A 14,298-nucleotide genomic window follows, 5' to 3' on the forward strand; every position below is an offset into this window, starting at 1 on the left:
CTGGCTGCCCAGGAGAAAAGGCTGAGATGGGTGTGATGGGGAAGAGACCAGCAAGAGAGCAGTGATTTACCCTCTCTGCTTTACTCCATAGGCAGTTTTCTAACACCTGACCCCCAGGTGAAACCAAGGCAAGGGCTGCAGTGTGCAAAAGGGAGGTGGCACCAGCAGCTTCTGTGTAAAAACTGCTCGTTCTGCACACAGGTTCCTTCCTGCCCCCTTCCCCAGCACTGCTGTCCAGGAGCCATCTGGAATTTGGTGAATGATTTCCACAAATACAGGCACCACCCAAGTGCAGGGCAGAGTTGCTTCTTCCCCAGTGACACCCTGTTAAATTCTCTCTGGAGACAGTCTCTTGCTCCTTTTTCCCCAGGGGCCTGTCTGAGTACAGGCAGTTTCCCTGAATTGTTTCCATACAGTCAACGTTACTAGGGCACAAAAAATGCTGTTCTTTGTGCTTCATGCAAGATACTGCCAGAAGAGAATTTTAAGCAGATTTTTCTTGTTTATGTTTTGTAGGGAGATCCTGGATCACCAGGCAAGCCAGGAGCAAAGGGATCCAAAGGTGAAGTGGTAGGTTTCAGCAGGGTGGATTTACAGTGTCCCAAGTTTAAAGAAAATCTCTAATTAAGAGGACTCTCATGGTTTTGCCCAGCACGTGGGATTTTTGCTTATGGTCTATTCCTTGAAAGGCTGTGGAGATCCTTGTGGGAGGGCTGTAAACTTTAAGCCCAGTGGTTTGTTGGCTTTGTGGAGCTGGAGAGGATTAAGACAATTCCAGCTCCATCATTATGGGTGATTCTTGGGCAGGTCTTTAGTCCCTGCCATGGGTTGTGTCTCTTTCCCATGCCCTGTTTGTGCTGTCTCCAGACACAGCTGGCTCATCCAGCCCCAAGGAGGGCTGAGCCAGGCAAGAGTCTCTCCCTTTCATTTGAACCATGAACTTCTCTGGCTTGAAACCTTCTGGGTTTGGAGTCCATTTATCCATGGAGTTGTTCCTTGGAACAATCCCTCTAACTTCTTGTCCTTATTAAGCAAGAAAACCCAGGACACATGGATCCTTCAGGGTTCAGTGGGGCACTTCATACCTACTCCTACCTCCACATCTGGCTGTAATGACAGCTTGTTAATTATTCTCACAGCCCAAGGACTTTATTTGCTAAAACATAAGTATGTGACCTCAATACTCAGCAAATTCCTGCTCTCTCTTGGCAAATGTCAGGGTTTTTAATCTGACCCTGTTGGGGGTAATGCCAGAAGATAATTTTAGGTCTTCTTGGCAATAGGTGTACCAGGTGATAAGGTAAATAAATTCTGCCCATCCATAGACAAGCTGGAACTGCCTTTGGATCTAATGAATAGCAGGGGAAGCACCCCCAGGAATATTTCTTTCATGTAGCTGGCCAGTCTGGTCCTCTGCAGATGGAGAAACAATGCACAGAAAATGAGTTCTTCAATTTAAAAGTGCTCCAGTACATGACCTCACTGAGAGAGCCCTAGTGAAGGTGATGAGGCTGAGTTTTCCATTCATTCTGTACAAATTAATCCTTTTTACAGCTAATAAACCTCAGGAGTATTTCTTTTCTGCCTCTATTCACAAAGCAGCATTGCAAATTTCAGACATAAGACACCCTTTTTAATTTCCATTAGCTCTCCAAAACAGAGTTACATCTCAGAGAGAAGCCCCTCCCTGAACACCCTCGGAGGACTCGCTGGGTCCTGGGTTCGCTGTCAATAAACTGACAGAGCACTCAGGGTTTTAGCATCTTGTTCTAATGTGTGTACCAAGTCCTCCCTCGAGTTCATCCTGCTTTATTTGTCCTCATCTGCTCTGTATTAGGAAAAATGCAGGTCCTTGCCTTCTAGCTATTCATTCCTGCCCTAGAACTCTCAAGACATACGAAGAATCACTTGCAATAAAACCAAGTAGCAGTTCATTCCCCAGCACTGGAGCAACTGACTTTATAAATCTCCCTTTTATAAAACTCTTTCCAGTCATTATCCAAAAGCACACCCTGAAGTCACAGTCCCAAGTGGAGCCTGCAATTTTAGATGTTTTTGTTGGTTTTTTTTTTACTTGCAGGGTCAAAAAGGAAAGCAAGGAGCACAGGGCAGTGCAGGGAGCAGAGGCTCACCGGTAGGTGAAAATTCAGTTTTCTGCCCCAGGAAATGCTGTCTGGGAGCTCCTTCTCTAATACCTTTGTGATTTCAGGGCATCCTTGGGCTACCAGGTCCTCGAGGAGTGGTAGGAAGGCAGGGTCAGGAGGGTGCCCCTGGAGTGGACGGAGTGCCCGGGAAGGACGGCGTGCCTGGGACGCTGGTAAGCTTCAACTGCAGCCTTGTGGCATGGACAGCAAACACAGCGCTGGGGCTGGAGACCTGAGAGGTAGCACAGGACAAATCATGATGCAGTTATGGATATTCCAGTTTACATGTACCCAGAGTGGATTTTCTTCACATACCACTTGCACATAGAGGCAGCAGCTGCCTTTGCATGGCCAGATCTGTAAATAAAGTGGGGCTTGTAACTTGACAGACACTCACGTGCGCACAACTCTGTCCACATCTGCAAACCCACCCCTGCAAACCTATCCCCCTCTTGTAAGGACAGAACCCCACCAGTCCCCTGTCCCCCCAGAAGCTGTGCAAAAGGGGAAAGGGTTTTGATTCATAACCTCTTGTGTGTTTCCTTTCTAGGGAGAGCAGGGTGACGATGGGGAAGAAGGTGTGACCGGGATGTCAGGCAAGAGAGGGAACCCCGGCGTGCCAGGACTCCCAGGGGCCCAGGGACCACCAGGATTCAAGGTGAGTTTCTGACTCCCTAAGATGCTGCTGTGAGTGATCCAGTCTGTAAGCCTGGTGCCTCTGAGCTTGAACTCTCCAAGGTCTAATAGTCTCAGTTCCTGCTGCCATCTTTCACTTAGCTAGATCTTTCTTCTCATCCATCCCTCCCTCCATCCATTTTCCAGATGTACACAGCAGCTGAATGTTTTAGAGACCTTTCCTCCTCTACCAGAGGAGCCTGCAGACGCACATACTCAGACTACAAACATTTGAGTCTTTTATCATTAGAAACCTGGCTAGAAAAAACGTGGGGAAGTTGCAGAGGAGCTGCTGTAGCCTGCCTGTAGGATGTCCAGAACAGATGACTCCATGGGAGATTCAGGTGTTCTGGCTGCTCTGCAAGACCTGAACTGCTGGAGGAAAATTTGTGCTTCTTGGTTTTTAGCATTATTACTGGATTAGAACTACTGGAGCCAGTATGGGCTTGGACATCACGCTGGGTGGGAGCAGGGACAAGCTGCTTTTGTCACTTTGGGGTTTCTTCCTGGTCCTTGCTCTGATCCAGGCTCACCACAGCATCTAAACTAGACCCACAGCAATTCAGTCGTTTGTATAAAGACTCTGTAAATAGGAAGACTCCAGCTGGGTTTGGAGAGGCTCTGGGATCTGATTTAAATTAGAGCTCCATAGCACATCGCCCTTGATCTGTCACTTGCTGCCCTCCAGCTGCCTTGGGCAGTACAACAGGAGGTGACTGAGACTGTGTCCCTGTCACACACTCACACCCTGCCTCCAGGGGAATTTGTTGCCCCTTTTCTGGCTGTTCCACCATCCTAGGATCTCCCTGCCTTCGCTCCTCTCTCCCAGTCTGCCCCAGATTGAGGAGCTGGAGCTGGTGCTGCTCCTGGCGCTTGGCAAGAGGAGGAGGTGGGGAGCAAAGCGTGGTGCTGGGTGGCAGAAGGCCCTCTCGGGATGGGAGCTGTAGAGTTAACGCAGGGGAAATGTTGGCTTTGCATTGAAGTCCTGCTCTTGGCATGCCTTCAGCATTTTCCATGAATTAATCATCAATTCCCAGATTATGGGAAACTGTCAGGCAGGACACAGAACATAGGAAGTGCAAAGAGAAAACATTGGAGCCCCTTTCTCTGCCTCCCCCCATGCAGGTGGGACAGCTCTGCTCTGTGGGCAGCCCAGGAGGGGACACAGCCATGCCCACCTTGGTCTCACCTGTGCATCCTGAACAACCTGCCTCAGCAAACCTGGGGCATCCCCAGGAACCACATTCCTTATCCCAATGAGCCATCTTTTCCTGCCTTCCATCTATGGCTATTTCAGCTGAGTGCTGTTATATTTAGCTCCTGTCCTTTGGAATCACTTGAATTCTGTTATTTGTAGGGTGAAAGAGGATTGCCTGGACAGACTGGCCAAACAGGGAAGCGAGGATCACCGGGAGGAACGGGCCTTCCAGGGAGCCCTGGCGACCCAGGACCCAAAGGACAGCCGGTTAGTGGTGATGGAGCTGATCAGAGCTGACTCCAGGCTTCTCCTGCAGGAGAGGGTGCGGATCCACAGCCTTGGACAGCAGGGTGATCCTGGGAGGGTCTTTACAGGGGAGCCCTTATCCAGCTTGAGCATGATTTTAGGAGAGATTAGGACTGATACAAACCAAGGCACAGAATGAACCCAAACTACCTCAACTAAAATACACTTGTCTGGCTATTTTACATAAAACCTTGTGCTAACAGTTTTCAAGCTGAAAGGTAGTAACCAACACCACCGTATTTAATTTTGTCATTGATCACAGATCAATCTCACAGATTATTTTGTCTCTGTGACACAAGTGACACATTCCTTTGCCCCTTATTGTCACTGTCTGATTTGCTGCAGGACTAGTGACCACGTCCCTTTGGCTGAGATGACTCCATGACATTTAAACCCTTCTGACTTGCCACGTGCTTTTGCCTGAAGTTCCTCTAGAAAGGAGGCTTGGTTGATTCTCCTAATGCAGGAAAGACCTTAGTCCCCTGTTAGTAGCAATTTTCCTTTCCAGGACCCAGAAATGGGCAGTTAAATCAATTTGTATCCTTGGAAAGTTTCTTAGGCTTCACCAAGTCCAACCAATCCCTTTCTTGCCAAGTGGTTTCTCACTGTCATGGCCTTTTTTCAAGGGGAACTTCCTAACAATGAGGTTTATAGGCTGATGCTGGAACAACTGTGCAGTAAAGGGGGTGGAAGTCACATCACTTGGGTCACTCACAATTGCAGAACAACTGAGTGAACAAGCCATTGTAATACACCCCAAAAAGCACAGTCAGAGTGGGTGAGACAGTCCTGCCAAAAGGCCAAACAAGCCTTATCTGTCTCTGATGTTCCTAACACTGGAGAAGAATCATCTGGTAAAGGTTTATGACCCCTTTTTTTTCAAAAAAAAAAAAAAAAGTTGAATCATCTTGAATTTTGACATCTGAGAAGCCCAAAAATATCAAAGGATGACCATGTCAAACATGCTGAAAGGAGGATGTTTACATAAGGACATGCTACCCAGGGTGGATTTTTTATTCTCAGAGTACATGCTATGTGCTGATTCAAGCTTGACGGTCTTTCAACTATTTTATTATTATTTTTCTTACAAACTTAAGGAAAAATCCCCACAGAGTAGAATAGGAAAAGAATTAGAGGATATGCATGGTTATCCTGGGCTTGAGTAGGAGGTTATGTTGTATGAACATTTTAACAGCTTGAATGAGCATAGTTTAAAAATACAGTTTGTATCAGTAGGTCAGTCCAGTTTGTATTAGAAATAAAAGAGGAGCTTGTTTTAAAGAACTTTGAGGCTGTTATTTTGCAGCATGAAATTCCAAGATAAAAACTCAGAATAGATGCTCTGCATCCTGCTTCTGCTGGGCCAAGCCAGAGAAGCATCTGCTGGGAATAGTGCAGGTTTGCCTCCCAATTTGGGGGCAAAAAGGTGGCATTGGTGAGATCTAAGGGATCCAGTGAGTCCATTCGAGCCTGATGTTTGTGTAGTTCCTCCTCCAGGGTTTTTTCCTTCTTCTTTCTCATCAGTCCTGTTTAGACTGAGGGATACTCAGAGATTTCTCTTTCTCTGGAGCTGCTGAACTCTTGTTGCATCTCTGAGTGACATCCCCAGCCATCAGTGTGAATTTACTCTTGTCCTTTGTTCTTGTATTTGTCTTGGCTGTCGTGTGCAGGGCGACTTTGGAGAGGCAGGATTTCCAGGGATTGCAGGACTGTTTGGGCCAAAGGTAAGAGGCTGCTGGGGACCACCTGGTTTTCTGGTCTCACTTTACTGGGGACAGGCAGTGCCACACTTGTTGCATTTCTAGCAGCTCTGCAGAAACTATGGAAATTGAATTTTGATCCAAACTTTCTTTACTTGGTGAATCTCCATTTGTTAAGTGAGTGTGTGCTTACATATGCTTTGTTGGAGGAAAAGGGCTCTCCTAGAGATTCTGTGGCTGTTTTCTCTCTTTCTGACATTTATATTTCCAGTATCAACCATCAGCCTGCACCTGAGACACAGATGTGTACCCCTAACACTGAGAGCTTTGACTCATTTTATCAGCATATCATTTCCCTAGTGAAGAGGAAACTTTTCTGTCAAAAGCAAAATCCTTACAAAACAGGAGTGGGAAAAGAATTTACAACAGTTTGGATCTTCCCAGTCCCACAGACAAGAGGCAGCACCCCTGTCCTTAAAGCAGAGCTCTAAGCAAGGGCATAAACACAGGGCTTGGTGATTTAGTGGACCTCACATCTCATTTTTTGCTCACAGGGCCCCCCAGGAGACCTTGGGTTCAAAGGTATTCAGGGACCACGTGGACCACCAGGTCTCATGGTGAGTGATTTTCCAGTTTGTGGGTTTGGGAGGATTTTCTTCCTTCAGCCCTGTTTCTGTCAGGCTGCAGGGGCTGTGAGGAGCACAGTGACCACATCTGCACAGGGCTTGGAGACAGCCACGCTGCACTGAGCACTCCAGCCACACTGAAATCCTTCTGTTTATGGAATTTCTGAGGTTTAACAAGGCTCAGGACGACCATACTGTGAGGACTTGTCTCTTTGGACTTGCAGTTTGAAATGGTTTTTTATTCCAGATACAGCAAATACCACCAAGTTGTGAAAAGCAGCAGAGATTCAGTGTCTTCACTGAGTCTGCCCTAGTGAAAATGAGTGTCAGGTCCCACGTGGTGGGTCACACATCTTGTCTTTTCTAGGGAAAAGAAGGAATTATTGGTCCTCTCGGCATTCAGGGTCCCACAGGAAGCCCTGTAAGTATCCACACTTCTTCCTGCCTGTACTTTTTGGGAGTTTGTGTGAGATCCAAAATGCTTGAGGCCAGCACAAGTAACCCCCAAATCCTGCTATAATCAGGAAAACAAAATGGGTTTTAAGGTCAGCAGCTTCAGAAAAGTGCAGGCTTAGTCTCTGGCTGCACAGATAGTTGCTGGCAGAGTATTAGCTGAAAAGTGAGGAGCAGCCATACATAAGTGCAAGATTTTCAATGTCAATGGAAGACAAGATTTTTGAATGCCAGATTTTCCAAAGAACTTGGCCTGGGGTGGGGGAGGAACACATTTAAATAATTATTATTTTAAAAATGTATTAAACTGGGAACCACTTGATTTTGGGAAGTGTTGAAAATCCCTGCCTGCCCTAAAGATGATCCCCACAGATGAAAGATCAGGTGAGCTCTTCATGAAAACACAGGCATAGCACCACTCAGAGCTCTGTCCAGAGGCTGCTACTGGCAGAGATAAAAACCAATAAGATGAGCTCAAACATTGCCAAAACAGGCAGTAATGGCATTTTTTGCTTTGGGATGGGGAGGCCAACGTGACAAGCTGAGCTGATGAGTTAGAGATGCTCTGGAGTCCTTGCAAGGAGCTTCTGGGGGGCAGCACCCAGCAAGGCAGGTTGTGAATGGTCGGTGACAGCCACCTCCTGTGCTTTGCAGGGGCCCAAGGGTGACAAAGGCAGCCGTGGGGAGATGGTAAGTGCTGGTCCCACCCCGATGCCCCCAAGAGGGTCCCTGACTTTGAAGAATCGAGAGTCATTCCCGGCTCTGCTGTGACCACGGGCTCCCATGAGGGCAAGACACTGATTACACATCCACACTACTCTGCTGGTAAAATTTGCATTTCCTTAACCCAGCAGCACTTCACCATGCTGTCCACAGCTGTGGTATCTCCAGCCCTCACACAGGTGCCTTGGGAACAGCACAGGGAGATTTGGGGTCAGTAATGAGCATTTTCTGACAGCTTCTCCTTTTTTTTTTTTTCCCCTGCAGGGTCTTCAAGGTCCAAGGGTAAGTGTCTGACATCCCTTTTTCTGATTGATAGTTTGTATTTAAATAAAACAGTTGCTTTTAGCAAGTGTAAAGCTGCAGGGTGGGTGATTGCACACATGGAATGTGATGAGTACCTGGGGATGTGGCATTAGTGACAGCTGAGGAGCTTAACGGGCTGGGAACAAGGGATGCAGCAGGAATAGACCAGGTGCAGACAAATGTACCCAGAGCAGGGGCAAAATGGGGCCACCCCCTTGTCCTCTGAAAGTTTTGGGGCTGCTGTGAGGTGTCAAAAATCCAGCTGGGAGCAGATTCCTGCTGGTAAAAAAAACAGAAATGGAAATAAAAACTGGAGATATTTCACTAACTGATGCCACTCTGTCTTTAGGGTCCTCCAGGCCCTCGAGGACACCCTGGCCCTCCGGTACGTAGATGTGGGAAGGGTTCATGACTGAAAGAAGCTGAAATGGTTGCTGTGACGCTCTCCAGAGGGACTGCTCCCTCCCTGGAAATTACAGCTTAGCCCCATTCCTCATATGCAAAACCATGTGTGTGAATGGACCAGTGTTTCTTGTGCTTTAGTCCAAACCATCCCAAGAGTTTCATAGAGCCAGCATTGTTGCCTCTCTCACTTCTCTCCACGGGAAGGGGGATTTCAAAAGGCCATGGCTGAATATCTGTGCAACAGTGACTGCCCAGCTTTCTGGCTGATGCCCCCTTTTTTCCCTCTGCTTTCCAGGGACCGCCAGGAGTTCCAGCCTCATTTGTAAGTTGCCATTCTCTGTATTTTTGTTAATGATGGTAACAGGTCCTGCAGGGCCCATTGAGACACACACCAGGTCCTGCTCTGTCAGCAGGGCAATGCTCAAACTGCAGCCTTAGACTGAGAAGTGTTTTCCTGTGTCAGGGCATGTTCAGCTTCTAACAGTCTCAGTTTCCATCCTTTTCACACCACACCAGCAGCAAGATGGCTTTGGGGCAGCTTTCCAGACACTGATCGACTCCAACACCGCGCTCAAGAGAGAGGTACGAGGGAATTTTTTAACTCTCTGGCCTCTGCTTGATCTGGAGACTGGGAATGGTCTCTTCAGTGCTTTCTGTGTGCAGAAAATTTATACAAAGCTCTGCTTTGTCACTGTTCTAGTGGAATACCCAGAATTTATGCAGGCAAAGGTCCAGTCAAAGGATATATTTCTGTTGTGTCACTGATTTGTGAAGCTTCAGACCTCCTGACTTTGCCATTGTGACTTTGCCAGCATTTCAGCAATGTTCTGTTTGGGATAATACAAGGCCTGTGGCTCGCTGGCCCCATGCCAGCACAGCCTTTGACCACTGATTTTTCTCAAAATGATGCAGGAGCCCTTGTGGTTGCAGCACCCTGTGCCCCCAAGGCACCCCTGACTGACCTTCTTGTCTCTCCAGGGTTACCAACATCCAGACCTTCTCATGCTGGACCATGGAGGGGAGATCTTTAAGACTCTACACTACCTCAGCAACCTCATTCAGAGCATCAAAAGACCCCTGGGAACCAAGGAGAACCCTGCGCGCATCTGCCGGGACCTGATGAACTGTGAACAGAAGATGACCGATGGTAGGAAGCCCCAAATGTGCAAAGGCTGCATCCTCCACAGGGCTGTTTCACGTGGTCTCCTTCCCTGGGACCAGTCACAAAGAAACCAAAACTCCCATTTGGAAAGGTTAAGTGCCCTTGTTAATCCCTGAACCCTCCATTTCCTCAGGTACCTACTGGATTGACCCAAACCTTGGCTGTTCCTCAGACACCATAAAGGTCATCTGTAACTTCACCAACGGTGGCCAGACGTGTCTCAGCCCTGTCACTGTCTCCAAGGTAGGCACAGCTCAGCCCCACACTGCTGTTGCCCAATATTGACGCAGGGTGTGTTGTCCCAGGACACCGGACAGTGACCACGAGGACACAGCGCACAGGCTGGGGGAGGATTAGTGCAGCTCCAGCACCCAGCACTGCTCTCAGGAGTTAAAAAATACACCTAAGGCTGTTATTGGCTCTTGTCAAGACAAAGCCATGTGTTACAATGATGTTTAAAGAACCCACAGGCTTAACATGACCGGTAATTTCACAAACATGCTGCTCCCAAGTCCTTTATTGACCTGACTTATGTTTGGGTCACGCTCGCATTTTGTTTTCCGCCACCTGGAGAAGTGAGATCAGCTTAAATAAACAAGTTTCCAGTGAAGTTATTGCTATGGGATTTTTGTTGAGGAAGTACCTGTACTAAAAATACAAATAGCAATATCTGGGCTTGTTTGCAGATGAACTGGAACCTGCTTTGCAAGTTGTATTGAATTGAAAGTTTACATTCTTTTCCTCCTATTCAAGGACCTTCCAGTTTTTTCTGCAAAGCAAAGGACCTGCTGTGTCCCCATGAAAACTTTCCAAAATGACTTGGCATCTGTCCCTCCTGTCCATATTCACCTCAGATCCAGCTTTGGAGCCTGGTGCAGAACGAAGCAGAGGACAGGGACCCCCTTTGCAATCCCACCTTGCACTATCCCTGCTCCCCTCAGCCCCTCTGCAGGGTCCCCCTATGACCTCTCTGTCACCTTACAGCTGGATTTTGACATCGGGAGGGTCCAGATGAACTTCCTGCGCCTGCTGAGCTCGGAGGTGGTGCAGCACATCACCATCCACTGCCTGAACACCTCTGTGTGGCGCGAAGGCTCCGCTGAGAAACCCTCGGAGAAAGCCGTGCGCTTCAGGGCCTGGAACGGGCAGATGTTTGAAGCCAGTGGGCAGCTCAGGCCAGAAGTGGCAGCTGATGATTGCAAGGTATGTTGTTGTGAAAGAGGGGGGAAGAAATGGAGAGAAATCCCAGAGCCCGCTCTGGGGCTCAAGTAACACCTATGCTGCTCATCCTACAAGGGAGAAGGGTTGGGTATAGCAGTTCTCCAGTAATTTTCCAGGCTGGGGTGCTATAGCAGCTCCTGTGAAGCAGATGGCCTTCAAATAGAAAGCAAAAGATGAAATTCTGAAGTTACCTGTCGTAGATAGCAGCAGTTAAGTGACAGAAGAGGAAATGGCTCCCCCTGGGTGATGACCCTGGCTCTTGTCTGGTGCCATGTGGAGTCAGGAGACACAGGGCTGCATTTGGGCCCACAGCATTAGGAGTTTGTCTTGGTGGTACCACTCCAGCTCCATTTCCATCAGCCTGATAAAGGGCTCCCCAAAATGCTCTCTAAGCCCACCCCAGCCCTGCTCAGCCCAAGGGACAGCCCCTTGTCTCACAGAGGGATTTTCAGGCTTACAGCCCATGGAATACATTCCTTTCCAGCAGGGTTCACCCCCTGGTTCAGCAGCTTTCTCTCTGTCCCCCCTCCCCACACAGATCAAGGATGGGCGCTGGCGTCGGACCCTCTTTTCCTTTCGGACACAAGACCCTCAGCAGCTGCCAATTGTCAACATCTACAACCTGCCCCCGTCCGAGCCAGGACAGCAGTATCACCTCGAGGTCGGCCCCGTCTGCTTCCTCTGAACCAAGCTATGGAACGTGGGCTCTGAGGCTCCAATCCCACCTGTGGCCTGTCCTCACAGGGGCTCTCCCCCCTCTCTGCAGCAAGGACAGCTGGGCTGTATCTTTTGGGTCAACTCTTGCTCCAGCCTTTGGCTCAAGGTCTCCAAGAACCCATGATCTACTGAACTCAGCCAGTTGTTGGAAGGAGGAAGAACAAGGACGTGGGGGAAGCGGGCATCAGTCAGGACGTGAGCGGTGAAAAGGGAGCAGGGGACTGGGTGTTGTGGTTCCACACACAAAGCCTTTTCCATGACCAAAGAAAACATTGACAGAAACCTCAAGCGACTTGCAGCGTGTGGGTTTTTTCGTTCTTTTCCCCACCCCACCCACCCATTTTTGTCTGGTTCCCGAGTTACCAAACGCTCTTTCCATTGAAAAAAAAAAAATAATTAAAAAAATAGAGCTTCCCTCTCAGAGCTTGTCACCTTCTGGACAGCCACGTGCTGCATCAGGTCTCCCAGGCGGAGCTGCAAGTTGAATCTGGCTGCTCTGTGTACAGGAAGCATTTTGATGTGCAATATTAGAAGAAACAAAATATATATATTATATTATTTAAAGCAGAAAGAAAAAAGAAAAAAAAAAAAAAAAGAAAAAAAAGCCAAGTTCCTCCTTCCATGAGTTTAATCAACACTCCCCCTCTCAACGTGTGGTGTTGGAGTAGGGGAGAGTCATGAAGTAAAGAAGGGGGACTGGAAAGAGGAGAGGGGAAGAGATTGGTGCTAAAATAGAGAGAGGGAATGGGCTCATCTGATTTGTTTCTACCTCTCACTGTGAAATCTCTGGTGCTCTTAAAAAAGTGTGTTATTTTATATATATGACTTTATTTAAGGTTGTGAAGGTGCTACAATGTCTTGCCACAGACCCAAAAAAACAAAAAGCCCCATAGAATAATCTCTCTGGGAAGAGAGGAGATTATGTGCTACAGTTAAATCAGAGAAACAGCCATCCTTAAAAGGGATCCTTCAGTGGCCATGGGTGTCAATAACACAACTCACACCACAGCCAGCATCACTTATGGGATAATTTACAAACAAATTTGCTTTTTTTCTTTTTTTGTTCATCAGCACTTCACTACTTTGGGAGGGGAGTGAAGGACACAGCTCATCCAGAAGTGTTGAGCCTCAGAGAGCTCCTCTGGTGTTGGTTGAGTTGGGCTGTACTGAGTTCCCATATGACTCCCTGGACTAAGCTCACATTTAAACCGAGCTCTGCAACTCTTCCCTCGGCCCCTCTGTCAAGACTGACATGATGGTACCTTGTTTCAGAATCCAGCTGAGCTTGGAAGGGTTTTGTTTTGTTAAGTTTTGTAGAAATTTAGTCTCTATATGTAAATTTGGAGGATTTTTTTTTTTTTTAAAGAGGATAATTATGGTAATCTTTAATTCTATATAAGGAATAATATTGATGTAATCAGAGCTGTACTGTATCAGAAACTCTTCAGTGCCTGTTTGGAGTTTTCATGTCTCATATGGACTATGGATTTTATTTTTTTGAGGGAAAAAAAAATTATCTGTGAGTCTCTCTTTGTGTATTTTTTTTTTTTTTGTCACTACTGCCTGCTGGTTGGTTCCCAACCACCATCAGAAAAGGTTAACAGGATCTGTCCCTAATACCTCGCTCTCCACGCAGCCCCTACCAGAAATACCTCATCCCCAGGCCAAAATCACCACCACCCATCATTTGCTGCCTCCCTGCACACCCCCCATACTCCAGATCTCTCCATTTCTCATCCCATGCCATTGATTTTGTGTTTTCTCAAGGCTGCAGGTACCATTTGTTCTTCTTAAAGCTTTTTTTTTTTTCTTTTCTCTTTTTTTTTTTTTTTTTTAACTTTAAATAAATATTTAAAACTGAGGCAATGGAACAGGACTGGAATGGTTTGGTTTTTTTTTTTTGCTTCTTCATAAAAAACCAGGTGGGCAAGAGGTGCAGAAATACCCCATCTCCCAGGGGTTCCCCCAGGTGACCTGAGGAGCCAAACCCACACCTCAGACCTTCCCCTGATGCCAAATGCACAACAAAATTGGGATGCCCTTGGCTCCCAACTGCGGTGCCTCATCCCAGTCCCCATCCTGCCACAGCACTGGGGAGCAAGAAGGAAAAAAAGTAAAGGGAAAATGAGGTGGAGGGGGAAGGAGGATGGGAGAGAAAAGGAGAAAGATGAGGGCAACAGCAAGGGGCAAAAGAAGAGGGCAGCAAAGAGAAATATCCTGTTTTGTTTGGGACAAAAAGCCCAGGAGCTGCCTTGGCCAGCGCCGGTTGCGACAGGGACAGCGGGAAGGGCTGAGCCGTGTTTGCCCAGCCCTGCTCTGCCCCTTCCCAGCACTGCTGGCACCAAAACCTGGCCCCATTGTCCCTGCCACAGGTCCTGAAGCAGCTGCTGAGGGCAGAGTGAAAGCAAACACATTTCATTAATTAATCACCACACTTAATTACGATGCCAACATTAGAGGAGCCGTACGGCGCTGTTAAAATAGGGAGATGCTGCGTTTGAAGTTAAGTTGCAATTTATAGGTTTTAAAAAGTCTGAGCCCACTGCACTGATGAGTTCCCTGCCTCAGAGCCATGGTTACCCCATGGAATCCCCCATGGCATCTGCCCGCCCTAGGGCACACATGAGCCCTTGTGCAAGCCCCGTGTCCCAAGGGGAAACCAGCG

At 47.8% G+C, this 14,298-nt stretch overlaps 1 protein-coding gene across 7 annotated transcripts in view; it reads left to right on the forward strand.

Annotated features, from left to right (window-relative positions):
- COL27A1 (collagen type XXVII alpha 1 chain) overlaps positions 1–13,504 on the forward strand; it is a 184,895-nt gene extending 171,391 nt beyond the window's left edge. For 3 of the 7 annotated variants that reach the window (XM_023938094.2, XM_086857916.1, XM_086857915.1), the window contains 18 exons: positions 517–570; positions 2,081–2,134; positions 2,210–2,317; positions 2,695–2,802; positions 4,177–4,284; positions 5,994–6,047; positions 6,578–6,640; positions 7,017–7,070; positions 7,757–7,792; positions 7,954–8,004; positions 8,090–8,107; positions 8,478–8,513; positions 8,829–8,855; positions 9,050–9,115; positions 9,512–9,680; positions 9,829–9,938; positions 10,680–10,898; positions 11,455–13,504. In XM_023938094.2, coding sequence (XP_023793862.2) covers positions 517–570; positions 2,081–2,134; positions 2,210–2,317; positions 2,695–2,802; positions 4,177–4,284; positions 5,994–6,047; positions 6,578–6,640; positions 7,017–7,070; positions 7,757–7,792; positions 7,954–8,004; positions 8,090–8,107; positions 8,478–8,513; positions 8,829–8,855; positions 9,050–9,115; positions 9,512–9,680; positions 9,829–9,938; positions 10,680–10,898; positions 11,455–11,601 — 1,482 coding nt within the window. In that variant the 3' untranslated portion in view covers positions 11,602–13,504. Of the gene's footprint in view, positions 1–516; positions 571–2,080; positions 2,135–2,209; positions 2,318–2,694; positions 2,803–4,176; positions 4,340–5,993; positions 6,048–6,577; positions 6,641–7,016; positions 7,071–7,756; positions 7,793–7,953; positions 8,005–8,089; positions 8,108–8,477; positions 8,514–8,828; positions 8,856–9,049; positions 9,116–9,511; positions 9,681–9,828; positions 9,939–10,679; positions 10,899–11,454 lie in introns of all 7 variants that reach the window. The other 4 variants (XM_086857913.1, XM_086857914.1, XM_023938096.2 and 1 more) reach the window with 3 other exon arrangements.
- Positions 13,505–14,298: the final 794 nt, after the last annotated feature.

This window comes from Cyanistes caeruleus, chromosome 20 (assembly GCF_971803275.1).
Source record: "Cyanistes caeruleus chromosome 20, bCyaCae1.hap1.1, whole genome shotgun sequence".
NCBI lineage: Eukaryota > Metazoa > Chordata > Aves > Passeriformes > Paridae > Cyanistes > Cyanistes caeruleus.